Source organism: Muntiacus reevesi, chromosome 1 (genome assembly GCF_963930625.1).
Source record: "Muntiacus reevesi chromosome 1, mMunRee1.1, whole genome shotgun sequence".
NCBI classification, from domain to species: domain Eukaryota; kingdom Metazoa; phylum Chordata; class Mammalia; order Artiodactyla; family Cervidae; genus Muntiacus; species Muntiacus reevesi.
Genome location: NC_089249.1, coordinates 152,651,313 through 152,679,186, shown reverse-complemented (window position 1 = coordinate 152,679,186; position 27,874 = coordinate 152,651,313). Strand labels below are relative to the sequence as shown.

The 27,874-nt window shown below is 34.7% G+C and overlaps 1 protein-coding gene across 7 annotated transcripts in view; it reads right to left on the bottom strand.

The window, feature by feature from the left end:
* The window catches only part of TUT4 (terminal uridylyl transferase 4), a 119,098-nt gene that overhangs the window by 80,960 nt on the left and 10,264 nt on the right, over positions 1–27,874 (bottom strand). For all 7 annotated transcript variants that reach the window (XM_065913178.1, XM_065913143.1, XM_065913170.1 and 4 more), the window contains exons 2-4: positions 17,313–18,188; positions 13,203–13,366; positions 5,903–6,019 (exon numbers count right to left, since the gene is read on the bottom strand). In XM_065913178.1, coding sequence (XP_065769250.1) covers positions 5,903–6,019; positions 13,203–13,366; positions 17,313–18,099 — 1,068 coding nt within the window. In that variant the 5' untranslated portion in view covers positions 18,100–18,188. The remainder of the gene's footprint in view (positions 1–5,902; positions 6,020–13,202; positions 13,367–17,312; positions 18,189–27,874) is intronic.

The following is a 27,874-nucleotide window of genomic DNA, read 5'->3' as shown; positions in this document are numbered from 1 at the left end:
CATCTGCAAACAGTGAGAGTTTCACTTCTTCGTTTCCTATCTGGATTCCTTTTATTTCTTTTTCTGCTCTGATTGTTGTGGCCAAAACTTCCAAAACTATGTTGAATAGTAGTGGTGAGAGTGGGCACCCTTGTCTTGTTCCTGATTTTAGGGGAAATGCTTTCAATTTTTCACCATTGAGGATAATGTTTGCTGTGGGTTTGTCACATATAGCTTTTATTATGTTGAGGTATGTTCCTTCATTCCTGCTTTCTGGAGCGTTTTTATCATAAATGGATGTTGAATTTTGTCAAAGACTTTTTCTGCATCTATTGAAATAATCATATGGTTTTTATCTTTCAATTTGTTAATGTGGTGTATTACCTGTCATTCTTTAAATGATATCTTTCAAAGAGCAAAAGTTTTTAATTTTGAGTAAGTCCATTCATCATTTTTTTCCTCTTTAGTATCATATCTAAGAAATTTTGCCTAATCCAAGGTCATAAAGATTTTCTACCATATTTTATCCTGGAAATTTTATACTTTAAGGTTTTATATTAAGGTCTGTAAGTAAGGTGTGGATCAAGTCTTTCTTTATACATGGATATTTAACTATTCATGTTTAAGAGAGTAAAATTTCTCCGCTGAATTGCCTTTAATCTCTGTTTAAAAAAAGAAAATCAGTTGTTCATACAAGTGTGCCATTTCTATTCTCACTATTCTGCTCCACTGATCTATTTGTCTACTTGATGCCAATACCACACTGCCTTATTACTGCAGTTTAAATCTGTAAAGCAGGTGGTGTTAGTCCTCCAACTTTGTTCTTTTCAAAGTTCTTTTGTATTTTCTAGGGCCTTTGCCTTCCCAGATGAATTTCAGCTTTTCTCTTCCTTCTTTTTTTGTTTTCCTTATTGAAGTATATTGATTTGCAGTGTTTTGGGTTACAACAAAGTGATTCAGTTATACATACATACATACATAAGTACATGCAGATATATTCTTTTTCAGATTCTTTTCCATTATAGGTTATTATAAGATATTGACTATAGTTCCCTGTGCTATAAAGTAGGTCCTTGTTGCTTATCTACTTTAAATATAGCAGAGTATATTCCAGATGAATTTTAGAATCAGGCTTTCAATTCAGTATTTTGTTCAGGATTGGGCTGAGTCTATAGATCAGTTTAGAAAGAAATTTAATAATATTAGTTCTTCCAACACATACACAAGGTTTTATTTCTGCATTTCTTTAGCTCTTCTTTAATTTCTCTCAGGAATGTTTTATAATTTCTGTGCATAATTTTGCATATTTTTATGATATTGTAAATAGTTTTTTGAATTTCACTTTTGTACTGTTCATTATTAGTGTGTAAAAATACAGCTGACTTTTGCATACTGAGTTTGTATTCTGCAACCTTGCTAAACTCATTAACTCTAATAACTCTTTTCTGACGTCACTGAATATTCTATATAAATAATCACACTTACCTACAAATATAGTTGTACTTCTTCTTTCCCAACTTAGATAGCTTTCCTTTCTTTCTCTTGTCTGAATTCACTGGCTAGAACTTCAAATAAAACGCTGAATAAAAGTGGCAAGAGTGAACATATCTACCTTTTTCCTCAATTTTTTTTTTACTGTCATAAAATATACATAACATAAAATGTACTATCTTAACCATTTTTACAAAGACAATTCAATGGAATTAAGTACATTCAATTGTTGTGCAACCATCACCATCACACATCAGCAGAATTCTTTTTATCTTGTAAAACTGAAACCTTTCCATTCCTCCATCTCCCCAGACAACCACCATTCTACTTTCTGTCTATGATTCTGACTACTCTAAGTATCTCATATAAGTGGAATAATTACAGTATTTGTCTTTTTATGATTGGCTTATTTCAGTTAGCATTAACTTACTCAAGGTTCTTCCACGTTGTGACATATCAGAATTACGTTCCTTTTTTAAGGCAGTATATTTCAATGTATGTACATGTAACATTTTATCCATTCATCTGCTGATGGACAGCTGAGTTGCTTCCATGTTTTAGCTATTGTGGATAATGCTATAATGAACATGGTGGTACAAACATCACTTAAAGACCCTGCTTTCAATTCCTTTGAGTTTATACTCAAAAGTGTAACTGCTGGATCATATAGTAATTCCATTTTTAACTTTTTGAGGAACTACAATACAGTTTCCCACAGCTATACCACTTTCATACCTGTCTTTTTTCTGTCTTAAGGAGAAAACATTCAGTTTTTCACCATTAAGTATAATGTTAGTTGTAACCTCTTAACAGATGTTCTTTATGATGTTGCAAAAGTTCCCTTCTATTCCTAGTCTGCTGAGATTTTTTTTAATCAGGACTTTTTAAAATGCTTTTTCAGCATCTACTAAGATGATCACATATTTTTCTTTTTCTGTTTGTTAATGTGATGAATTACAGTGATTCATTTTCTAATGTTAAACCAAAAATGCACTCCTGGAATAAATTCCTATTTGGTCATTTTGTATTTCCTCCTTTAAACATTGTTGGATTCAATTTTCTAAAATAATATTCAGAATTTTTGCAATTATTCTAATGAGGGATATTGATCTGAAGTTTTCTTTCATTGTAATATCCTCTTCTGGTTCCTGTACTAGAGTAATATGGTCCTTATAGACTGGGCTGGGAAGCATTCCTCCTCAATGTTCTGAAGAGTTTATGAAGAAATGGTACAAATATCAATTATATCCAAGAGCTCAAGGGTGCTCTTTTCTTTTTTCCAAGTTCTTTTTTCTTTGTTTCATTACTTACTTCCATTCCTATATCTTTAAGTTCACCAACCACTTCTTTTGCAATGTCTCATCTGCCATCCTACATACTGTATTTTTCATCTTAGACATTATAGTTTTCATTTCTGTAAGTTCAATTTGAATCATTTTTATATCTTCCATGTCTCTGCTTTTAGGAACATCAAGAGTAGTTATATTAACTATTTTAATGATCAGTTCTACCAATTCTACTGTGTCAGTTCAAGGTCGCTTTTGATCGACTGACCTTTCTTCTCTTCACGATTTCTATCTTCCTGCTGCCTTGTACACCAGATAATTTTTGACTGAACGGCAGACAACATGAACTTTCAGGGGATGATGGACATTTTGTATTCCTAAAAATATTCTCAAGCTTTTTTCTATAATGACATGAAATACTTGAAAATAGGTTATTTTTTGGTGTCTTACCTTCAAAATTTTTTAGTTGGCACCAGATTTAGTTTAGGGTTAAAGATTCCCCACTATTGAAATAAGGTCTTTCTGATTACTCTACCCAACTTCCCACAGAGTATGAGGTTTTTCTTTTTGCTTTTCCATTCAAAAATATATATTTATTTATTTATTTATCCAGCTACACTAGGCCTTTTTAAAAATTTTATTTTCTTATTATTTATTTTTGGCTGTGCTGGGACTTCATTGCTGCACACAGGCTTCCTCTAGCTGCAGAGAGCAGTGGCTACTCTTACTTGTAGTGTGCAGGCTTCTCTTGTTGCAGCGCACAAGCTCTAGGCATGTGAGCTTCAGTAATTGCAGCCCGCATGTTCAGTCATTGTGGCTCACAGCCTTAGCTGATTCACAGCATGTGAAATCCTCTGCGACCAGGGATCAAACTCATGTCCTCTGCAGTAGCAGGTGAATTCTCATCTGCTATATCACCAGGGAAGTCCAAGAAGGCTTTATTTTAAAGCAAGATTCTGTTCATATTATCAAGAAAGTTTTACTTTGGAGAAGACCCTAGTAGCAGTCTGCATATCATTTTAGATTTCATGTGAAGCTGTTATATATACGGGTAAAAATACAACTCTTCCTTTCAAGATTTTTCTTGTTCACGGATTAGCTATTTGAGTTTGGGGTTTAGCTCATTTTAATGCATTCACTGTGTGTGCTGGGACTTAGTTTGGGCACACAGGATCTTCCATTTTCATTTCAGCATGTGGTATCTTTGCTGCAGCATGTAGGATCTTTAGTTGTGGCATACAGGACCTAGATCCCTGACCAGGGACTAAACCTAGGTCCCCTGCATTGGAAGTGCTGAATCTTAACTACTGGACCATCAGGGAAGTCTCATGATGTTTTTCAATCTGGAAGATACTATTCGCAGCTTTGGAGGTGCACCAAGCACTATTCTAATCCCTTCGGATGGTTCTTACCCTGACTTCAGGCAGCTTTCTCTCATCCGTGCGCCAATCAGTATTGCACTAGATATTCTGACGAAACTGTTCATAGGTCTTTGAATTTCTGCCTGTATAGCTTTCTTTTTGCTTTTCTGTCCTACAAACTGTAGCCACACTGTACTACCTGAAGAAAAGTTCATCTTCTCATCTCTAGGAGCCCATTGCATTCTGCTCCCTATAGAACAATCTGAAAACTCTCAAATTGGAGTAATCATTGAGCTCATTTGTTTTCACTGTCAAGTCCTTCATTGCCTAAAGAAAAAAAATTATCAGTAATAGTTGTTTCTTTGTTTTGTTGCTTATTTCAAGAACTAAAAGTTCAGGATAGCTGATTTTAAGGTTGGTTTGGGTTTTTTTCAACTATTCTGAAATTTCTCTATAATGTATATAATGTGTAATGACTTTCTTTTAAAGTTTGTTGGGAATTCCCTGAGCTTCCTGCAACTAGTGATCAGCATCTTCCAACATTTCTTGAAATTTCTCAGTTACTATCTCTTAAACTACCACTTTGTCTCTATTAACTCTTCTAAAATGCTAACTGAATAAAAATAGGCTGATAAAATTTGAGTGATTTCTTTTCCTTCTAAGTTGCTGAATTTTTTTAATGCATTTTTCTTCCAATAGAAATGTACTGATCACCAACTATGCGTCAGATACTGTACTTAGGAATGAAGAAAAATAAAAAAATAAGAAATCAAATCTGTCCTTGAAAATATTTACATACTGAAGTCTGCAAGAGGAGAGAAGCACAGATATTTATAATACATAAGTATAAGGTTTTCTGATCAAGTCACTATGGGAACACAAAGAAAGTATCTGTAACACAGACTTGCTGGAAAGGTCAAGTAAAAGAGTATTTCTCAGAGAGGATATCTTAGAGATAAGTGAGAAGTTATACAGAATATTACAATTTTGAAAAGAAAAAAATTAAATAGCTAATATACTAATGGATTTAAAAAAGAAAACATTCTAATAAGTGATCACATATGAATTCCCAAAGTCTAAACTTTATCAGGCCCTACATGATCTAGACTTCTCTAGCTTCATCTCATACCATTTTTCCCTTAGCTCTCTTGCTCCAGTCATACTAGACTCTTTCAGTTACTCATATGTCACGTCCTCTCACAATTTAGAGACCTTTATTCATGTTGCTTATTTGTGTAAAATGCTCTCATCTCACCCCTCTATGCCACTTAGCTTTCTGCCTTTTAAACCTCTACTTCAAGGTTCAACAACTCAAATGTCATTTTCTTAAAGAAATCATCCCTCCTTTACATTAAGTAAAATATCCTTTGTACACTTCCTTAGTATCACAATTCCCCCTTTAATGAAACTCATCATACGTAAAATCCTTATTCATTGTATGCTTTCACCAATACTTTAGAAACTCTGAGGGCAAGAACCATGACTATCTTATTTACCACTCCACAGAGGTAACACATAAGAACTCAATAAAAATCAGTTGGACTGACTGTACCTGGCTTTTAAGCTTAGGAAACACAACATACTTTAGGATGAGCAAACTGGTCACTGAGAAGGTTCCCATCCAGACCATCTAACAGAAGGAGGGCAATCACAGCTTTCAACACTATCATATCAGTTACTACTATAAGAATGGACAAACACTTGGTTTTTAGATTCATTAATAAAAATATTTAATATAGTTTTATCATTCAATAAATAAATAAAATATTTTCTAAAAAGACTTACCAAAATGTTTTTCTTATGTCGTTTCTCTTTTATATGTTTATGAGCTCCTTGGATGTTTTCAATGTGAATTAAGCAAAGTTTGCATAGATATCGGCAATTGGTATATTCTGGTGAGCGCTAAAAAAAAAAGTTAAAAACACATTTCTTCAGAAAACAGAAACAGTAAAAATTTTTACTGTATGTTAATACAACAACTATGTAAATATATGAGGCAAAAATAAGCAGTGAAGTAATACTTTTTAATAAACAATTCAATACTCATACACTCAAGAGGTAGGTGTCCTTTTAAAGTAGTCATCATAGGAGATAATATACTAATTTCAAACAATATCATGATAGTCCTAAATATGTTTGATATTCATCTAGTATAGTCTTTAGAATTCATTGTAAGATAAGAAAGGCAGTATTATTATTTAGTGTTATTCCAACACTGCCAAAAATTGGTTACAAAATTTCAGTCTTTTTGATTCCTATAAAAAATAAAATCTACTCTCAAATTGGGGATTTCAAAAGAATCTACAAATATGGGGCTTCCCTGGTGGCTCAGTGATAAAGAATTTGCCTGCCAATGCAGGAGATGTAGGTTTGATTGCAGAATCAGGAAGATCCCTGGAGAAGGAAATAGCAACACACTCCAGTATTCTTGCCTGGGAAATCCCAAGGACAGAGGAGCCTTGCAGGCTTCAGTCTATGGGGTCACAAAAGAGTCGGACACAACTTAGTGACTAAACAAACAAATACTATAAATACAGAAGACAACTCCAAAAGATGAGTTGTGAAAACACTCTAATCAATCACAATCACATGGGAATAAATGGATAACCTCATGAAGTAACTATTCTGAAAGGAAAAACAATTACGACACATGGAAAGTAGCAGTCACAATACTTAAACCATACTTTATACATGCCTTCTTGAAATAATAGTTAAAAATTTCAAAGTGCCTGTTATATGCTAGGCACTATGCTAGATGTTTGACATAAAATTTATCATTTTAACTCCCCTAATAATCCTATTACATTGGTATTATCTTCATTTTATACAACTGGGGGGAAAAAAGTTCACAGAGCTTGTAACTTTTACAAGGATACAACAGTATTACAAGGTAGACACTGATTTAATTTCATGTACATCTGAATCCAAAGCCAAGAGGAAATCCAAAGACCCTAAGGTGATACAATAAAAAATTACCAAAACACAATGAATCTATGTTGAATTTTAAAGCACTGTTTCCAGTTCCTTACAGTGAAATTGCAGCAATACTTAATTTTTACCTCATACTGACCTTCAATAGGCTGCAACTCCTGACAAAAAGATTCTCTTACTTCAGAATATATCACAATTTCCTTTAAATAAGAAACCTGCCCCAAATTTAGCAACAGTTCTGCCACAGATCAAAAATAAACATAGCTTTCACTTATAGAGTATCCATTATTAACCTTACAATACCCCTATGAGGAATTCCTCATTTTACTGGCAAAGCAACTAAATCCCTAGAATTAAGAAATTTGCGCAAGGCAATAAGCAAGTAAGAAAAATAAGTTCAATCTAGTCATTTCTTTACTTTAAAATTACTTCAAATCTGTCCTTACTGGGGAATGAATTAAGCCCTCACAGAGACTTCTCTTAGTTTCCGACCATAACTACTTCTTAATTCACCAAATATTTTCTGAACTCATACTATATGTCAAATATTCTCTAGAAGCTGAAGATAATAATATAAGCAAAATAGATGAAAATTCTTGTCCTTATAAATTTACATTCTAGAATAGAAAGACAGGTAATAAATAAATGCAGATTAAAAAATAGGAATTTAAGGGAGGTATCTTCCTTTTAAAAATAGAATCATCATTTACTGATAAAAATGACTTAAAGGAAGTGAAGGACTGAGTTGTATGGATGTATGAAGACATTTCAAGTGGACAGAAATGTGAATGCTAAGACCCTGAGGCAGGAATGTGCTTAATTTGTTTGAGAAACTTCAAAAAAAAAAAAGTTACTATGACTGAAGAGAGAGGTAATAGAAGTCAGATCACAAGGCCCCTTATAAGGACTCTAAGTTTTATTGTAAGTGTGAGGGGAAGGTACTGAAGACTTCTGAGCAGAGAATTATAAGATCTTCTCTAATTTTACAGGGATCACTTGCCTTCTTTATCAAGAAAAGAAACAAAAAGAACTTATTGCCATTATAAGCTCACTGCAATAACCCAGATGACACTGACTTGGTTCAAGCTAAGAATTGTGGAAGTGGCAAGAAGGGCTGAACTGAGGAGTTGAAAGCATAAATACAAAATACCTAAAGCCATGACTACTGATGTCACTAAGGAAATCATATGCCCACTTATCAGACAACTTTTTCAAATGTAAAATGTGAGTAGACAAGGACATGTCTGGAATCTTTCAGTAAGAAAAGCTTGGTTATAACACTGAATGGGGAGACAAAAGGCCTGAAATGACATCTCAACTGATCCTGGATAAATTTCTAGCACTTAAACCTGCTTCTATGTACGTAAAAATGAAGTAATAAAAAATTGCCCCATTTGGTAAAATTACTCATTCCTACAAGTAGTTAATCTTTATTTAGTACTTAGCATACACCTGGCGCTGCACCAAGAACTTTATCTCTACTATCTAATTGTCTCAGCCCAATAAGCAAATTTCTATCAACTCCCTTTTAATGATAAACCGAGGTTTAAAGCTAAATAACTTCCCAATTCTAACCACTTACTTAATCAGTAAGTGGCAGAACTAAGACCCAGTGACTCCAAAACCCATTTACTTAACCAGGAAGCTAACTATCTCTAATTACTAACCAACTACTATGTACAAGGTACTGTATTAAGCGTAACAGTAAATAAGACAAAAATGTCCTCATCATCATGAAGCTTCTAGTTTCACAGAAGGGACACATGAAAAATACAACGTTTAAAAATTTCTTTATTACTGTTATAATATTTTATTTTACCATTAACAAACACATTGGTAAGTTTACGTAGACCAGTTAGAATAAAGATTTGTGTCCTGAACAATCAATGGATCAAACAAAAAATTAAAGGGAAATAAAAAAGTTTCTTGAGACAAAGTTGGAAAAATAACATACCAGAACCTGTGGGATACAGCAAGAGCAGCTCTAACAGGAAAGTTCATAGCAATAAATGTCTATATTAAGAAGCAAAGAAAATGGAAGTGAAAGTCGCTCGGTTGCGTCTGACTCTTTACGACCCCATGGACTACACAGTTCATGGAATTCTCCAGGCCGGAATATTGGAGTGGGTTGCCTTTCCCTTCTTCAGGGGATCTTCCCAACCCAAGGATGGAACCCAGGTCTCCCGCATTGCAAGCAGACTCTTTACCAGCTGAAACACAAGGGAAGCCCAAGAATTCTGGAGTGAGTAGCCTATCCCTTCTCCAGCAGATCTTCCCAGCCCAGGAATAAAATGTCATAAAAAACATGAGAAAATCCTACCATTTGCAACAACATGGATGGACCCTGAAGGCATTATGCTGAGTAAAATAAATGAGATAGAGTAAGATTAATACTCTATGATCTCACTTTTATATGGAATCATTTTTTTTAAATCCCTCAAAGAAAAAGAGATCAGACTTCTGATTACCAGAGGTGGAGGGGAGAAGATGGGAATACTGTAGAAGTGTGGATAAAAAGTACCAACTTCCAGTTATAAGATAAATAAGCTCCAGGAATATAATGAGCACTGCTGTTATGATATATAAGAAAGTTGCTAAGAGTAAATCCTAAAAGTTCTCATCAAAGAATATTTATTACTTTTTTCTTTTCTTTTTATTGCATCTATATGAGGAGATGTTAGCTAAACTTACTGTAGTAATTATTTCAATCCATGTAAATCAAATCATCATGCTATATACCTTAAATTTATACAGTCAATGTATGTCAATTACTTCTCAATAAATCTGGAAAAAATAAAAGCTGTAATTTTAAATTAAAAAAAAAAAAAAAGATTCCTGGGCATGGAGAGTCTAAGTATTTCCCAGTCACCATTTAACACTTACTATCAGGTGGCAGAGTCATAAAGAATCCACCTGTCAATGCAAGAGACACAAGAGACTGGATTTGATCCCTGAGTGGGGAAGATTCCCCGGGAGTAAGAAATGGCAACCCATTCCAGTATTCTTGTCTGGAAAATTCCATGGGCAGAGGAGTCTAGTGGGCTACAGTCCGTGGGGTCACAAAGAGTTGGACACGACTGAGCATGCATGCACACATGGGGAAATTCACTCTTTTGATCTGTATTGATCCCCAACCTTTCTGGAAACAGAGATGGGTTTCATGGAAGGTAAGCTTTCCATAGATGGGGCAGGATGGTTTTGGGATGATTCAAGCACATTACATATATTGTTCACTTTATTTCTATTACTATTGCATCAGCTTCACCTCAGATTATCAGGTATTAGATCTTGGAGGTTGGGGACCCCGATCTAACAGTTTGGGTTTATTCCTTCTTGCTACAGTTTAAAAAGTCTACATCTTTACTCTTCAATTAGATAATGCATAAGTAAATTGTGAACCAAACATCTGATGCAATCAAAAGCAAGCTGGTAAGAATATTCTTAATGAGTATTTAAAATTGGTAAAGAAAAGTTTTATTTAAGAATATAATGGATTGAAAACAAGAGGTTTTGGAGGGCATGAAAACCAAAAAGGTGTCAGAAAAAGAAGAGTTTATAGACATCTATGATGGTACTGGCACGCTGATTTTACATCATTACTATTTAAATTCAACAACAATATGTTTTACATGCTTTCAAGATTTCTTTCACCTCAGGACCTTCTTTCCTATTACTATCAAATATCTATTCCACCCCAACTTCTTCCTTTTCACAACAAGTAACTTTTCCTACTTCATATACTACACATTTTCACATCTAGTCCCCTGCTTATATTTCTTGAAAACACATTTCACCTTTCCTTTATACATGTCATACAATTTACCTACACCACCATTCTCCAACCCACCTACTCAACTCCTAGCCATTTCTGCAAACTCAGTTCCAATGTCGCTTTCTTATAAAGCATTCCCAAATTTATGCCTCTACACCCCAACTCAAGTTGGGATCCCATTTTCAAACAATATTGTTACTATTATTATTTGCTTACATGTCTTTCTCTAAAAGAAATCCTAAAAAAGCAGTATAATGAAGCCATGTATGCCCCAATTCTAACTTTTTATCACCAGATCATGGCACACAAGTACTCAATATTTAACCTGTAATGCACAGATCCAGACTAATTCCAGACTTAGGAAAGAGAAAGTGAAAGGAAAGACAGAACTATGTAAAACAGCAAATTGAAAAAAAGACTTCCATCTAACTAGGATTGTGTGAAACTATGTAAGCCAAACTCTTTCCTATTTTACATACTCTTTCATATTCCTTCCTACTTTCACAGGACAACTACTTTGTCATAAGTTTTACTAATGACTCAGGATTGCCTTCTTCAATTTAGGTATGACCTTTTTTCTAAGTTATACAAAATCACATCATTTCTTTCTTCATTTATCAGAAATGATGACCTATTTATTATATTAGGTTGGTGCAAAAGTAATTGCAAGTCTGCATTGTTGAAATGTGCCATTTGATATTAGAATACATTCTTAAATAAATGTTATGTTATACACCATTTGAATGCCCATTTCTTGCTTGTTTTTTGCTAATGAATTATTACCTGCTGTTTATTTTATATGTATTTTAGACTACAGAAATGATATAGACAAAAAGTAAATTCCAGTGATTTTCTTATGAGTTAAAAATGAGTTATAAAGCAGCAGAGACAACTCACAACATCAACAACGCATTTGGCCAGGAACTGCTAATGAAGGTTTAGTGCAGTGGTGGCTTGAGAAGTTTTGTAATGGAAATGGGAGCCTTGAAGATGAGAGGCATAACGGCTGGCCATCGGAAGGTGACAATGACCAACTGAGAGGATCGTCAAAGCTGATCCTCTGTAACTACAGGAGAAGTTGATGAGTGATCAAAGAAGACGTGATGAAAAGTGGATTTTACACAACTAGCAACGACCAGCTCAGTGGCTGGACTGAGAAGAAGCTCCAAGCACTTCCCAAGTCAAACTTGCACCAAAAAAGGTCACGGTTACTGGTGGTCTGCTGCCAGTCTGATCCACTAAAGTGTTCTGAATCCTGGAGAAACCATTACAGGGAAAATGCTTCCACAGGATGCAGAAAATGCTTTCCAAGAGTTCGTTGAATCAAGCATGGATTTTTATGCTACAAGAATAAACAAACTTATTTCTCATTGGCAAAAATGTGTTGATTATAATGGTTCCTATTTTGATTAACAAAGACGTTTCTGAGCCTAGTTATAATGATTTAAAATTCAGGGTCTAAAACCGTACTTACTTTTGCACCAACCTAATATTTCCCTGTATGCATACTCACAAATATCCCAAGTATCTATTTAAGAACAAAATGATTTATGGTTCTTTCCTTCAACATCTAGCAGTGTTTTTATTGTTAAGGCTGGGAATGTGTGTTTCTAGGTCAGGAAATTAATAGAAGTACTTAGGAACAAGATACTGATAGCTAGAACAGTTCCTAATACATAGAAGATACTCAGTAAATTAAGGGAGAAAAGAAAAAGAGAAAACCTAGGGGGAAAGGAGAAAGTTTAGTATATGCTGTAGTATTTACTATTTTATTTGGCACTCCAAACAGACTGTTAACTTCTAACGGGCAGAAACTGTGCCATATTCACCAATATACCCCCAGTGTTTAGCCCAGTATCTAGAATGTAACAAGCTCTCCATATCTATTTGCTAAATGAATAAATCAGGGGTCAGCACACTTTTTTAAAGGGACAAAGCAATATTTCAGTAAATATTTTATGCTTTTGGTAAAGAGTAGATATTTTATGCATAGTGATCCAAATACTCTACAGCAAGTATTCAAAACTAAACTCTGCCACAGGAGCAAGAAAGCAGCCATACACAATAAGGATGACATGGCTGTGTTCCAATAAAATTGTTTATAAAAACATGAGGTATTTTACCACAATTTTAGAAAACAAAAACAAGGTGATAGGCCATAGTTTGCCAAGCCCTGGAATGAAAGAATGAAGTCAAGACTCACAGATGAAAGGATTTGCTGAACAAACGGAGCGAAAGACAGGGAGAAAAGAAGAAAAGAAAGAGGGAAGGAAGGGAAAATGAGTGATATTTCCGCCTAAGGAATACTGTAAGAAAAATAAAAAGAGCTGTACTTGGTAGAACATGCATTTTCCTCCAAATAACTAAAACAACATGGTATACTTTTTCAAGTCGAAAGATGTGATCTCTTTCTAAGCGTTCTTCTGCTTGTTTCAAGCCTAGCCTCTGCTCAGGTGTCAATGTAGATTCATCTATCACAGTGGCATTTTCTAAATAGTCCATCTCTGAAGAATTTTCTTTATTAGATTCATCACTCTTCATTTTACCTAGAAAAGGAAGCAATCACTTAGTTACCATCAACAGAATTGGTAAATTAAAAAATTTTTAATGAAAAACAGACATTCAATGTATACACATACAGGAAAAATATTTTTCCTTGGTAGTACAAATTGGTATACCTACTTAAAATATTAAGTAAAAGATATACATGGTATCAAAATTCACACACAAAAAATTATTTCATGGGTCAAATGCCTATCTCCTTCTGACCTACCTATATCAGAAAAGACAACTATGACTAAGACTTACTATACAAGGCTAATATAACATACTATCTTGCAGAATCTCCAAAGTAAATATGATATACTCTGACGTGCTGCGATTCATGGGGTCGCAAACAGTCGGACACGCCTGAGCGACTGAACTGAACTGAATGTCTACACAATTTTATAAATACACTAAAAAACACTAAAGTGTATATTTTTAAATGGCAAATGTTATGGTGTATGAATTGTATCTCAAAACATAAAAAGGTAAATGGGAGAAACTTTAAATATGACAGATGATAACAAGAACTTTGGAGAAAACGGTACAAGGAATAAGGAGTGCCACAAGTAGAGGTAAGGGTTATAAATTTTAGATAAGCAACCCAGCAAAAGGCTCAATGAGAAGGTGAAGGAGGTAAGACAGCTAGCCATGTGGCCATCTGGAAGAAGAGTGTTCCAGGCAAAGAAAAAGCAAATACAAAACACATCAGGTGACCACTTGCCTTCACATTTGAGGAACTGCAAGGAAATCATGCTGTTGGAACAGAGAAGGATAAGTAGATAAATGAGAGCATAGAAGCAGGGGGGAGTGTCGAAAATCACAAGGTCACAGCAAAGACACTAGCTTTTACTCTGATTTATTAAAAACCACTGAAACATTCTGAATAGCAGTAACACAATCTGAATAATTTTAACAGGATCATTCTGGCTGCTATGTTGAAAACATAGGAAGGGTGGTATAAGTGAAAAGTAAAAAGATAAGTTACTAATAGGTTCTGCTGCCCAAAACCATGATCCTGACCACCAGCAGCAGCAGTTTCATTCAGGAGCTTGTTAGAAATCCAGCATCATCAGACTCTTAACTTTCTAAATAAAAAAATCCCAGAGAATGGAGCCCAAGAACCTGAATTTTAACACACTTCCCAGGCGATTCCTATACACATTAAAGTTTGAGAAGCTCACATCTAGAATATACTCCCTTCAAATATTTACCAGGCGCATCTCTCACCTCTTAATTTCAAATATATGCTCTAATGTCACCTTCTCAGTGACAATTTAAATGTGAAACACCACCACCAGACACAGCAGCATCATTCTTTCATTCTTTACAACCTTTCCTATTTTATTTATAATATTTATCACCATCTAACTTATTACATACTTCTGTTACTTACTATGTTTGTCATCTATTTCCTCCCACTAGAATATTAACTCCGTAAGTGTAGTATTACCTGTTTTGTTCACTGTCACATTCCCAGCGACTAGATCAGTAACTGGCACATAGCAGATATAACTCAAAATATTTTTTTAATTTATGAATGGCAAAAGGAGAAATTGTAGGAGCCAAAATTGGACCTAATGAAAATTAATTCACTAATCAGGTAGGCCTGAGATTAATCAAAAGTCTATAAACTATGTTAAGTCCAAACAGACAATGACCTAGACAAAGATATTTTATTCTATTTAATTTACAAAGGGGAAATCTATGTAAAAAGTTAATTTACAAAATAGAAAAAAAAGTGCTACATAATTCTGTATCAACAGGACTTCAAGGCCAATATTATACATATTGAAGAGAATTCTTTAAAATAAGCCCTTATTTATGAAATAATTACTATAACTCATTCCCATTACTTTGTTAAAACAAGTTTCTCAAAAGAACCTCTACTCAGTCTACTATCTTCCTGAAGCTAGTTCAACTCGTTCTCCACGTTAACAAATAACAAAACTGCACTTCATTGGAGAAATAATAACAACAAAGGATATTCACTGCAATTGTGCCTACTGTATCAGGGACTACCTGAAACATTCTATGAATTATTTCACTTAACCTTTGTAACAAAGGCAGCAGCATCTCCACTTTTTAAAAAAATGAGGAAACTGAAGAACATATCTTGTAAAGGATGGGCAGCTTATCCAAGATCACAAAGCTCTTAAGTGAGGAAGATAAGATTCAAAACCTATGAAATTTTACTCCAGAGCTCACTAGCTTAACTACCTCACTCTGTCACTTTATTTTGTCACCTTAAAAAAAAAAAAATCTTTAAATCATAGCTTTAACTAATTAAAGTGATCAGACCCTTGTAAGTGATCTCATACACCAGTATTTCTCAACTTTAGTCACATACTATCATGTTTAGATTTGCCATATCCAAAAACTTTCAGTACTATTATTTATTTGATATTGTCTTTAATTTGACTTACTTTTGGAGGTCTTGTCCTAAGCCATATCTATGAAAGTATTAATACTGTTTCTTACATACATAGAGGTACCTCTACTAAATTAAAAAAAAAAAAGGTCTGTCAATAAACCATTATCTATGTACACTAGAAACAAAAAGAAGCTATTTCTGAACTCTTTATTAGCATTTCTCAAAGAGTGGTAAATAATGACTTAAAAATAGCCTTTTCTATTTAAACATCAAGAAAAGGTTTTATTCTTTTAGCCACAGAAACAGCAGGAAAAAAGACTGCCAGGGAAAATTCATTAATTTCAACAAAATTAAGATTACTCAAGAGACATGGACAATATTTATAAGAAATTAATTAAAGTGAATATCAAGATCCTATTAGAAAATTAATTTTACACTGATAGTTCTCAAGTAAACTGCAACAGTGTCATAACACATCTGTTTCCAGTTTTGTTCCTGTCAAAGAATTTGCTGCATTGTATCCCCAAAAATATACACACACATATATATGTGATCACAGTGCTACCTCTTTAGGGGCTTCTCAAAACACTCATAAAGTCCTATCATATCCTAAAGGCCCCTTACTCTCTAATTCTTGTGTGCCTTTTTCAGCTCCATCTTTTGCCACATTCCTCCTCAAGTCCTTGGTTCAGTCATAATGAACCTCGGTCACACTTGCAGTCTCACATTTGCATCACGCCTTTTCTCAACCCAAAGTCTAACTGTTATTGATGTTTAGTTACTAAGTTGTATCCGACTCTTTTGCCACCCCATGAACTGTAACAGTCTGCCAGGCTCCTCTGTCCATGGAATTTCCCAGGCAAGAATTCTGGAGTGGGTTACCATTTCCTTCTCCAGGGGATCTTTCCAACTCAGGGAATGAACCTGTGTCTCCTGCGTTGGCAGGCAGATTCTTTACCACTGAGCCACGAGGGAAGCCCCAAAAGTATAAATACCTCAATTAAATCATGTACTTTCTCAATTCTAAGTTTTTGGCACTGAACTAAATTATCAACTTACTTATCTGTAATACCTTCACCTAACTAGAAGCTTCCTTGAGACCTGGGGCTGTGTTCTTTTGGTTTTCCATTGTAAATACCTGAACGGCATATAAGAGAAACTCAATACATGCATACATGTTTGGTGAATGAATGGGCATTGTATTACCAGGACCATTTAAAAAGAGTGTATGTAAAAATAAATAAATAAAGAGTATATGTGCCTGTGTGTGTACCAACCACAGAAGCCACTAAATTCGTATTTTCACAAGCTTTGTCCTATCATAATAAATGTTTTTCTATCTAAAGAATGTCTTTGCATAGTTAAAATTGTTAAAATCAAACTAGGAAAAAATTTAAAGAACACATATAGTTGAGTAAACTCCGGGAGTTGGTGATGGACAGGGAGGCCTGGTGTGCTGCGATTCATGGAGTCGCAAAGAGTCGGATATGACTGAGCGACTGAACTGAACTGAACTGAATATTAAAATATCTCTCCAAAAATGTGAGTTGTGGGATAATCTAAGTTTTACTTACTCAAATCATCTGATATGTCTTCAGTTCCTGAAGCACTATCATCAGAATCACCAGTATTATCTGTACACGTTTGCTGCTTCTGAGATCGTTGTGAGTTTTCCATAGCAGATTTTTCTTCTTCTGCAACACCAATATTCACTTTATCCAGAGAAGTAAAGGAACTTGGAATTTTTTTTCCAATGTGCTGTAATTCTGTCTGTCTCATGTTTTCTTTCAACAGTAAATTGGGTACCTTCTCAGCTTCTGCTGGCAGGCTGGGTACCTTTTCTGATTTCGTCTGAGAACCAGGTACTTTTTCTGCTTTCCTCTGTGAATTAAGTGTCTTTTCTGCTACTATTGCCTGTGAACTGGGTGTCTTTTCTGTTTTCACTGGTGAATTAGGTGACTTTGATGGTTTTTCTGTTTTTGCCTGTAAACTGGGTGCTCTTTCTACTTTTGCCTGAGAAACAGGTAACTTTTCTGCTTTCGCTGGTGAATTAGGTGATTTTTTCGCTTTGCAGTGACTTTGATCTCGAAGGACTAATCCCAAATCTTTACCTGGAACACTGGCAGCATTTACTTTACATGATTTAACTTCTGTTTTTTCTATACAAATATCATTTTGCTTATTTTTTTTACTATTATTTCTATTTGGAGAGTTGGTCCCAATTTCTTTTATGGATTTATCATTTTTAGCTTTCAAAGTCTGATTAGTTATAACTTTAACTGCTTTGCTTTCTTCAGAAAGAGCCCAAGCATTCTTCTTTGGTTCATGATTTTCATTTTCAGAGGTCTTAGACTCTTCCATTATTTGAAAACCAGCTTCTTTCTATGATATTGTAATGTGGCAGATCTCCAGTAGTTTGAATTACTTCAAATTCAGTTTAGGCAAGCAAACTATTGGGTTAAGAAAACAAACAAACAAACAAACCAAAATCTGTTATTTAAAATGCAAAAACCATTTTTAAAAAATTGATTAGACATTAAAAAAGCTTTTATAATTTACTTTCAAAACTGAATAGTAAAAAATAAAAAATTTAAAACTCTGAAAACAATATGAGAAAGAGTTAATGCCCACTTAGTAAATAACAGCAAAATGCCCATAAAGGAGGTTCTAATGTAATTCTGGCAAATGACATCAAAACATGGGAACTTTAGAAGTAAAATGCTGTTGTACACTAAGCATTTCAACTAAAAGGGAAATAAAACTTGCAACTGATGTACCACAATTAACCTAAAAGAAAATGGAGCAAAAATAACACAACAAATTGGAAAAGACTCTGATTCTGGGAAAGATTTACAGCAAAAGAAGGGAATGGTAGAGGATGAAATGGTTAGATAGCATCATTAATTCAATAGACATGAATCTGAGCAAACTCTGGGAGATAGTGAAGGACAGGGAAGCCTGGGATGCTGCAGTCCAGGGGGCTGCAAAGAGTCAGACATGACTTTGCGACTGAACACACACACAGGTGGTAAGATCTTTCCCACATGACTTTCCTACTAAACACTACCTGTTTATGTCATTAATCTACTTCTAACTTGGCCCTTTAAACATGGGGAATCACGTCAACAGACTTTTTCCATCTCCAAAGAACAAAGGAGTTTAATAAAATCTTCTGAACTAAGAAAATTTTAAGAAACCAATGGGAACTCAGAGTTTAAAAATGATAGTAATATTCTGTATGATGATATAATGGTGGATATATGTCATTATGCATTTGTCAAAAGCTATAGAATGGATATCTTTAAGACTGAACTCTAAAGTAAACTATGACTTTGGATGATAATGATGCGTCAGTGTAGGTTCATCGATTATAACAAACGTACCACTCTGGTGCAGGGATGTTGATAGTGGGGGAAACTATTCCTATGCGGGGGAAGGGAGTTACATGGGCACTATGGTTGGATGGCATCACCAACCCAACGGACATGAGTCTGAGCAAGTTCCAGAACATAGTGGAGAACAGGAAGCCTAGTGTGCTGCAGTCCATGGGGTCACAGAGTCGGACATGACTGAGCAACTGAACAACAATGTACTTTCTGCCCAACTCTACGGTGAAACTAAAACTGCTCTAAAAGAATAATAATGTTTACAAAAAGATAGTAATAATGAACAAAAAGTCGGAACCAATTTTTTTCTAAAATATTAAAAGAACTATTACACTTTTACCACAAACTATAAACAAATAAAAATACTGCATTTTATAGCCCCTCTATACGAGAAATAGCTTGTATACTATGTATTAGGGAAATCAGGATTTTTTTTTTTTACTTTTCAGTTTGTCCTATATGCCTCAAATTGATACTTAAATTTACACCTCTAAACAAAGATTAAAAACATGAGTAAAAATTAGTCACCAAAAGCAAATTGCATGTAACACTTTTGATTTTACTTGGTTAATTTATTAAATATCAAATTTGGGCAGTCAAACACCTCTAATCATAAAACTCTCCATCGTTTTAAAACAAAAACACTACCTAATCATATATCTATACATCATTTTAAAACAAAAATTGTGTGATCAGAACACAATTCATTTACTCCAAACTATCTATGTTTATGTCAAAGCATATTTCCAAAAAAAAAGAAAGATATTAAACTTACCCAGCTATGTCTTCACTGAAACATCTTACTCAACTTGGTATGCATGCATGCTCAGTCGTGTCCGACTCGACCCCACAGACTGTAGCCTACCAGGCTCCTCTGTCCATGGGATTTTCCTGGCAAGAATACTGGAGTAGGTTGCCATTTTCTCCTCCAGATGATCTTCCCCACCTAGGGATCAAACCTGAGTCTCCAGTCTCCCGCACTGGCAGGCAGGTTCTTTACCAATGAGCCACCTGGGATTACTAATTCTACAAACCTACTTGGACCTAGCTTTTATAATTCCCGTTGTAGTACAGTCCTCTACGTTCTCTGCCTTCATCTCTGTTCAGATTAATCTTATCTTTTATTTTAGAAACCTACTAGATAGATAAGCAACAAGGACATATTGTATAGCACAGGAAATTACAGCCATTATCTTGTGATAACTTTCAATGGAGTATAATCTCTAAAAACACTGAATCACTATGCTGCACACCTGAAACTAATATTGTAAATAAAATATATTTTAATTTAAAAACCTTTACCAGGTTTTTCTTTTTAAATTATTTTTTTTCTTTTTCCCTCCTGTGTCCTCACATGGTTGTCCCTCTGTCTCTAAATTATTCTATAAGATAATATTTAAAGGAATGAATTAAAACTTGAGCCAAAGCCATATTAGATTTTCACCATTAATTTCTTTTTTGACTAACATTATTTTCCAGTAAAAAGCTGGAAATAAAGCACTTTTGCCTATAAAAGAATGTTTTTGCACCTGGATTTTTTATGTTTAAATTTAACACATTTTTCTTTTATTATTCTTGATAAAGCTTTTTTTACATACCTGTCAAAACAGTTGTCAAATATATATAATTTCTTGTAGAAACTGCTTCAGGTTCCTAATTTTAAAAATAAAAATGGGCTCTATTCTAAATTAATAGCTTAGCCTTATCCAGTAACCAAATTATTTTAAATTTTCTTTTCCTATTCTATGATAACAACTTTAATAATTTTGTAGATGTCACCTTACTGACAAAAGCCTAAACAATAAAGACCTGATATAGCAAAGGTGATCCACAATTCTGTTTATAAAACTTTTTAGACACACTATTCCTCTACTCAAAAAGAAAAAAAGAACAGAAAAACTTCTATAAATCAAGTTTGTATGTATAAATAAAAGCTACAAAGATTTTTTTAAAAATCAATCTACTGAATATAGATAAATGCAACCGAGGAGTTAAAAAACTCAAAAACTGCCAGGTTTCACTTTACGTGAGCAATCTGTTTCACACAACTGAAGCAATATTTACATTTTTAATAGGAATAATGTGTTATTAAAAAACATACCTTAGTTATCTTCTGATCTTCCCCACTTTTTCTTATATGAGTGGCAAATGTCCTCTTGCTTCCAAAAAAAAGCTGAGGTAATTTGACAGAAAAATAGCTATTTTTAACTTTTTCTTTTAAGCTATCAACAATATGGGTTTCCCAGTTGGCACTAGTGGTAAAGAACCCACCTGCCAATTCAGGAGACTCAAGTTTGATCCCTGGGTTGGGGATATCCCCTAGAGAAGGAAATGGCAACCCACTCCAGTATTCTTGTCTGGAGAATCCATGGACAGAGGAACCTGGAGGACTACAGTCCAAAGAGTTGGACCCAACTGAAGCAACTTAGCATGCATGCATCAAGAGTATAAAATTCTCCCCAAAAAGCTACAGTCCCTAGAAATGAAGTTCTCTCTGAGAACATAGTGCTTTGAAAATAAGATTCACTGCTTCCCAGTGCACATTCAGCAAAACTGGTTGAAACAAATAAAAATGTCCGACTTTCCAGTTCCTGGTTATATTTTTATAATGCAGTAATGAGTATTAAATGAGAGAAGTCTGTTCAATATGTAAAGAATTAACATCAATCCTTCTCATACTTCCAAAAAACTGCAAAGGAGGGAACACTTCCTAACTGATTCTATGAGGCCAGTGTTACTCTGATTCTATGAACACACATGCAAAAAATCATCGATGAAATACAAGCAAACCAAATTTAGCAGTATATTAAAAGGGTTATATACCATGACCAAGTTAAGACCAAGTAAGATTTATCTTCGGAATGTAAGGGTGATTGAACGTATGAAATATCAATCAATGTGATAAGCCACATTAACAGATTGAAGGAAAAGAAAAATTACATGATCATCTCAACTGACACAGAAGGAAGCATTTGACAAAATCAGCACCTTTTCATGATGAACTAGTAATAGAAAGGAACTTCTTCAACATGGTAAAGGCCAACTAGCAACAACAACAAAAAACCTAAAGCAAAATAAAAAACACACAACTAATATCATAACCCGTCAAAGATTTTAAAAATTTCCCCCTAAGATCCAGAAAAAAACATCTGCTTTGTCACTTCTATTTAACAAGGTACTAGAAGTTCCAGCCAGAGCACTTAGGCAAGTAAAAGAAATAAAAGAAATCCAAACTGGGAAAGAAGTAGTAAAATCATCTCTGTTTGCAGATGATATGATCTTAAATCATAAAATAATCCTAAAAATACACACAAAATCAGAGCTAATAAATAGAATAAACACACAAAGAATGCTATACAATAGCAATGAAAAATCCATAAAGAAATTTAAAAAACAATCTCATTTACAATAGCATCAAAAAGAATAAATACCTAAGAATAAATTTAACCAAGGAGGCAAAAAAAATTAGTATACTGAAAACTATGAAACATTACTGAAAGAAATTAAACACTTAAATGCAGCGACATCACAGGTTCACAGACTCCTTCCAGTCTACCTTCCCTGTCTACCTCTTTCTTGCTCTTCCCTTTTCAAACTCTGATCACTACCTATGGTAACTAAGGAGTCAGAAACAAGAAAGAAAAGTCTAAGTTCACATGTCCTACAGCCCAAGGGAGCAGAAGACTGGAAAACACACATTTTACAATGTTTATCATTCACTTTAGAAGAATTACATACTCCACCCTGTGGTGGCTCAGACAGTAAAGTGTCTGCCTGCAATGCGGGAGACCCAGGTTCGATCTCTGGGTTGGGAAGATTCCCTGGAGAAGGAAATGGCAACTCCTGCCTGGAAAATTCCATGGACTGAGGAGCCTGGTAGGCTACAGTCCACCAGGTAGCAAAGAGTAGGACACGACTAGCGACTTCACTTTTTTTCTTTCTTTCCCTTTGTTATTGGGCTTCCCTGGTGGCTCAGACGGTAAAGAGACCTCGGTTTGATCCCTGGGTTAGAAGATCCCCTGGAGAAGGGAATGGATACCTATTCCAGTATTCTTGCCTGGAAAATTCCATGAACAGAGAAGCCTGATGGGCTACAGTCCATGGGGTCACAAAATTAAGGTCAAGAGTCCCCAGAGCTGCCAAAAGCTGGAGACTGACAAATATAAACTGCAACCCACTGTGCACTCACCCATTTGTTTCCTCAGTTAAGTCAATGCCAATGACTTACATTGTTAACCATACTGTTAAGATGCCAATACTACCCAAAGTGATCTACAGATTCAATGCAGTCATTATCAAAACCACAATGGCATTTTTTGCAGAAATAGAAAAACCCATCCTAAAAGTCATATGGAATTTCAAAGGACTCTAAATAGGCAAAACAATCTAAAAAAATAAAAATAAATTGGAAGAGTAACACTTTATTACTTCAAAGCTTTCTACACAAAGCTATAATAACCAAAACAGTCTGATAATTGCATAAGAAAGACATACAATGGAACAGAACCAATAAATAGATCATCACACACATGGTCATTCAACTTGACAATGCTGATAGTATTGAATAGGGGTAAGGACAAATGGTGATGGAAAACTGAATACATTCATTTTCCTGAATGTATTCCTGTATTTCCTGAATTCATTTCTGTTCAAAGGAATGAAGCTGGATCCTGACCTTCTGCCAGTTACAAAAATTATCTCAAAATGGATCAAATAAAACAAGACACTAAATGTAAAAAGAGCAGACAGGGAAAGAACACAAATGACCATTTGAGTCACTTGAAAAATTACAGAAAAACTATCATAAAACAAAATATATAACCATACAGATGTAAAACAAAATGAGGAAATCTCTATTCTGCTATGGAGCGATACTGAAAATACACTGCTAAGTGAAAAAAAAAAGTAATATACAAAGGCATGCATAGTACACTAACTTTTTGTAAGAAAAAGAATATATATACTTGTATTTTCAGAAGTAAACAATTGAAGGATAAAAACAAAAACAAAAGGACAAAGATCTAAATTTAACCCCTATACTAAAACTATACCTTATACACTAAGTTACACAAACATATACATACATATAACCACATAAAAACTATAAATCTTCATAGTTTGGCAACATTTTCTAAATATGACATAACGGCATGGACAAAAGAAAAAAATAGATAAATTGGACTTCATCAAAATTTAAACTTTCATCCTTGACACCCACCTTGGCAGTGATTTTTTGGATTTGATACCAAAAGCAAAGGCAACAAAAGCAAAAACAAAACAAGTGGGAATTCTCATGCAACTGCTGATGAAACTAAAACAATGCAGCTGATGCAGAAAACAGTTGGAAGTTCCTCAAAAACTTAAACATGGAATTGCCATATGATCCAGCAATTCTGTTCGTAGGCATATATTCAAAAGAACTGAAAGTAGAGACTCAGATATTTGAACATCATGTTCACTGCAATACTATTCACAACAGCCAAACGGTAGAAGCAAGCAACCAAGCATCTATTAACAGAAGAATGGATAAACAAATTGGGATATATACATACAATGGAATATTTCTCAGCCATTTAAAGGAAGGAAACTCTGACACATGCTACAACATGGATAAACCTCAAGGACATCATGCTAAATAAGCCACTTACAAAAGGACAGACATTGCATGATTCCAATTGTATAAGATTGAGAATTAGTAAATTCATAGGAACAGAAAGTAGAACAGAAGTTATCAGGGGCTGGGGGTGTGGGAAATAGGGAGTCATTGTTTAATGGGTAGAGTCTCTGTTTGGGATGATTAAAAAAAAAAAACTCTGGAAATAAATAGTGGTGATAGTTACACAACAACGTGAATGTTCTAATGTCATTGAGCTGTACACTTAAAAAGGTTGAACAGTAAACTTAATGTTATGTATCCTTTACCACATTATGGCTTCCCTGATAGTTCAGGAGGTAAAGAATCCACCTGCAATGCAGGAGACCCCGTTTGGATTCCTGGGTCAGGAAGATTCCCTGGAGAAGGGATAGGCTACTCACTCCAGTATTTTTGGGTTTCCCTTGTGGCTCAGTTGGTAAAGAATCCGCCTGCAAGGTAGGAGACCTGGGTTTGATCCCTGGGTTGGGAAGATCCCCTGGAGAAGGGAAAGGCTACCCACTCCAGTATTCTGGCCCGGAGACTATACAGTCCACGGGGTCACAAAGATTCGGACACAACTGAACCACTTTCACTTTGATCCTTTACCACAATAAAAAAAAAAATTTAACTCAAAAAGTCAAAACAATGTGTATTAAGCTTATATAAAGTATCACAAAACTCGATTTTTAAACGTTAATCAACTCTAAAATAGCTAAAAGTTAAAAAAGCATAACTTTTTATATGGGTAAATCAACTGACAGAGATCTTATGATCAAAGGCATGTAGAACCACACCCCCTTCTCGAAAACTCAGTTTTGTAAATAAATGGGATTTCTAAACTAAATTACCTAAATCCTCATCTAAATCCCCATTAGCTAGGTTTTCTAGATTACTCAAGTCTTTTCTTTCTTTTTTATTTTTTTCATTTATTTTTATTATTTGGAGGCTAATTACAATATTGCAGTGGTTTTTGCCATACATTGACATGAATCAGCCATAGATTTACATGTGTTCCCCATCCTGAACCCCCCTCCCTACTCAAGTCTTTTCCTTCTATGTTCATCTAGGTAAGCTTTTTTGGCCACTGGTCAAAGAAGCTGAGGTCATGCTTCTTTTCACTAGCAATTTGTTGATTAAAATAGCCTGAGGTCGCCAATTGTTTTTTGAGTTTTTTCCCCTGAGATATGGAGATCATCTGGATTCCCTAATTACCCAAGCCAGCCTTTCCTCTTTTTCCTTATAAACAAATAATCCAGAATGAGCTCTATCTATAGGAAGAGTTCTGTGATGCTACATACACCAGAAAGTTCCTCATTCCTCCAGTATCAAGCAGCTCTTGGGTATTCGTGTAAATAATGTAGCTAACACTTTTTAAGTGTTGTTTGCTAAGGAGACTTAGCTTGCCCCATAGGTCCAAAAACTGTGATATATAACTGTGCTGGCCCTCCAATGCTTGTGCTTCTAACATCACACTCATTTTGAAATTTCGCATCCATACCATTTGGAATGGGCCAGGTTATGCTGTGATAACAACTCCTACAACTAATGCTTATCATAACATAAACTGATTTAACAACTCATGCAAAATGCTTTTGGAATTAAGGTAACTCTCTAAGGCAGCTGTCCTTCATGCACTGGTTCAGCACACCAAGTTGCTTTAATCTCATCTCACCTCCCATATTAGCAAAACAGAGGCAGAAGGAATAGCACTAGGTTGCCTTCATTCACATTTCATTTGCCAAAAAAAAGGCCACATGGTTACACCTAATTTCAAGGCACTAAGGAACACAACCCTCAGAATACCTCAAAATAAAGTAGTAGCAACAGGGCTTATTACAAGGTGAAATAAGGCAATCTCTTTGTCTCCACGCATGTTACTATTTCCTCCAGTCCTTTTGTTCCGGGCTAATTTCATGGTCATGTGATCCGTGCAGTTAAACAGGGCTCCATACTCAGAAAGACACTATGCTTGATTTAAAGCTCTCCTGTCATAAACTTGATATTCTTAATAACTTTATCTTTGAATTTGTGTTTGGTAGTGAAGTCTAGTGGGACAAAGGAAGAGGCAAAAGAGCAGAAGAGATACATGTGAAGTGTACATGTGAAGTGTCTATCCGCCATTCCTTTCTACTTTGCTCTTAGAGCCTTGGTGATGCCCTGTGAACACAGAGCAGCAGTGGGTCCATGATGTGTGGGAGTTTAGCAAAATGCAAAGGGACATAAAGTAAGCATGTTGTCTACCACCAGGTAAGCAAGGATAATAACAGCCCAAGAAGTCGTATTTCCTATTTAAAATATAACTTTCTTCACAGAGGAAAGGCAATCGATTCTAAGAAACATGAATTACCAAAAAGTCTATCAGGTCTTTTCTTACTCATGTTACTTCCCTGTATTAACTAACCACTTACGATAAAAGTGACAATAGAAGGAAAGGGAAAGACAGAGGGAAGAAGCCACAGGTCCTTTACCTTTCAGTTCTGCCAAATCAAAGGTAAAGACTGTTGGCAGAATGTGCAAGTATAAGAAACTAAATAAAAACACTTGAGTAAGTTTTACACAGTGTTTTCCCTGTTCTGGTAAGAATGAAATATACATGTATAAGCTATGAAATACCATCAATTTCACATAAGAGCTAAATAATCATATATTTCATTTAAAACTGGCATTGCACAATATAAAGATGAAGAATAAAATTCATGTTTAATATTGATTATTCAACAATTTCAACTGTTCTTTATTTAGAATGACATTAAAAAGTAAATAAACATGACAAGCTAAGAGAAAGATCAAAGAAGAAAGAAAAAAATTTTATGTTTTAGTAACTTTAACAGCATTTTTCCTGCCTTCTGAACTAGGGACTTTATATTTTTATTTCTCAATATGTCCTGCAAATTATGTAGCTGGGCCTGCACTTGTTCAGATAAACAAATATAAACATGGACTGTGTTTTAAGAAAGATCGTCAACATTAACACAAAAGGTGTTCAGTTAAAAGCTAGGAATACAAAGATAATAGAATAGTCTCATGTATAAAAGAGGAGACAGTCATATAAACAAATAATGAGAATATTACATGACATACGTTAAGGAAACCCTGAGGAAAGAGCCTAAGACAA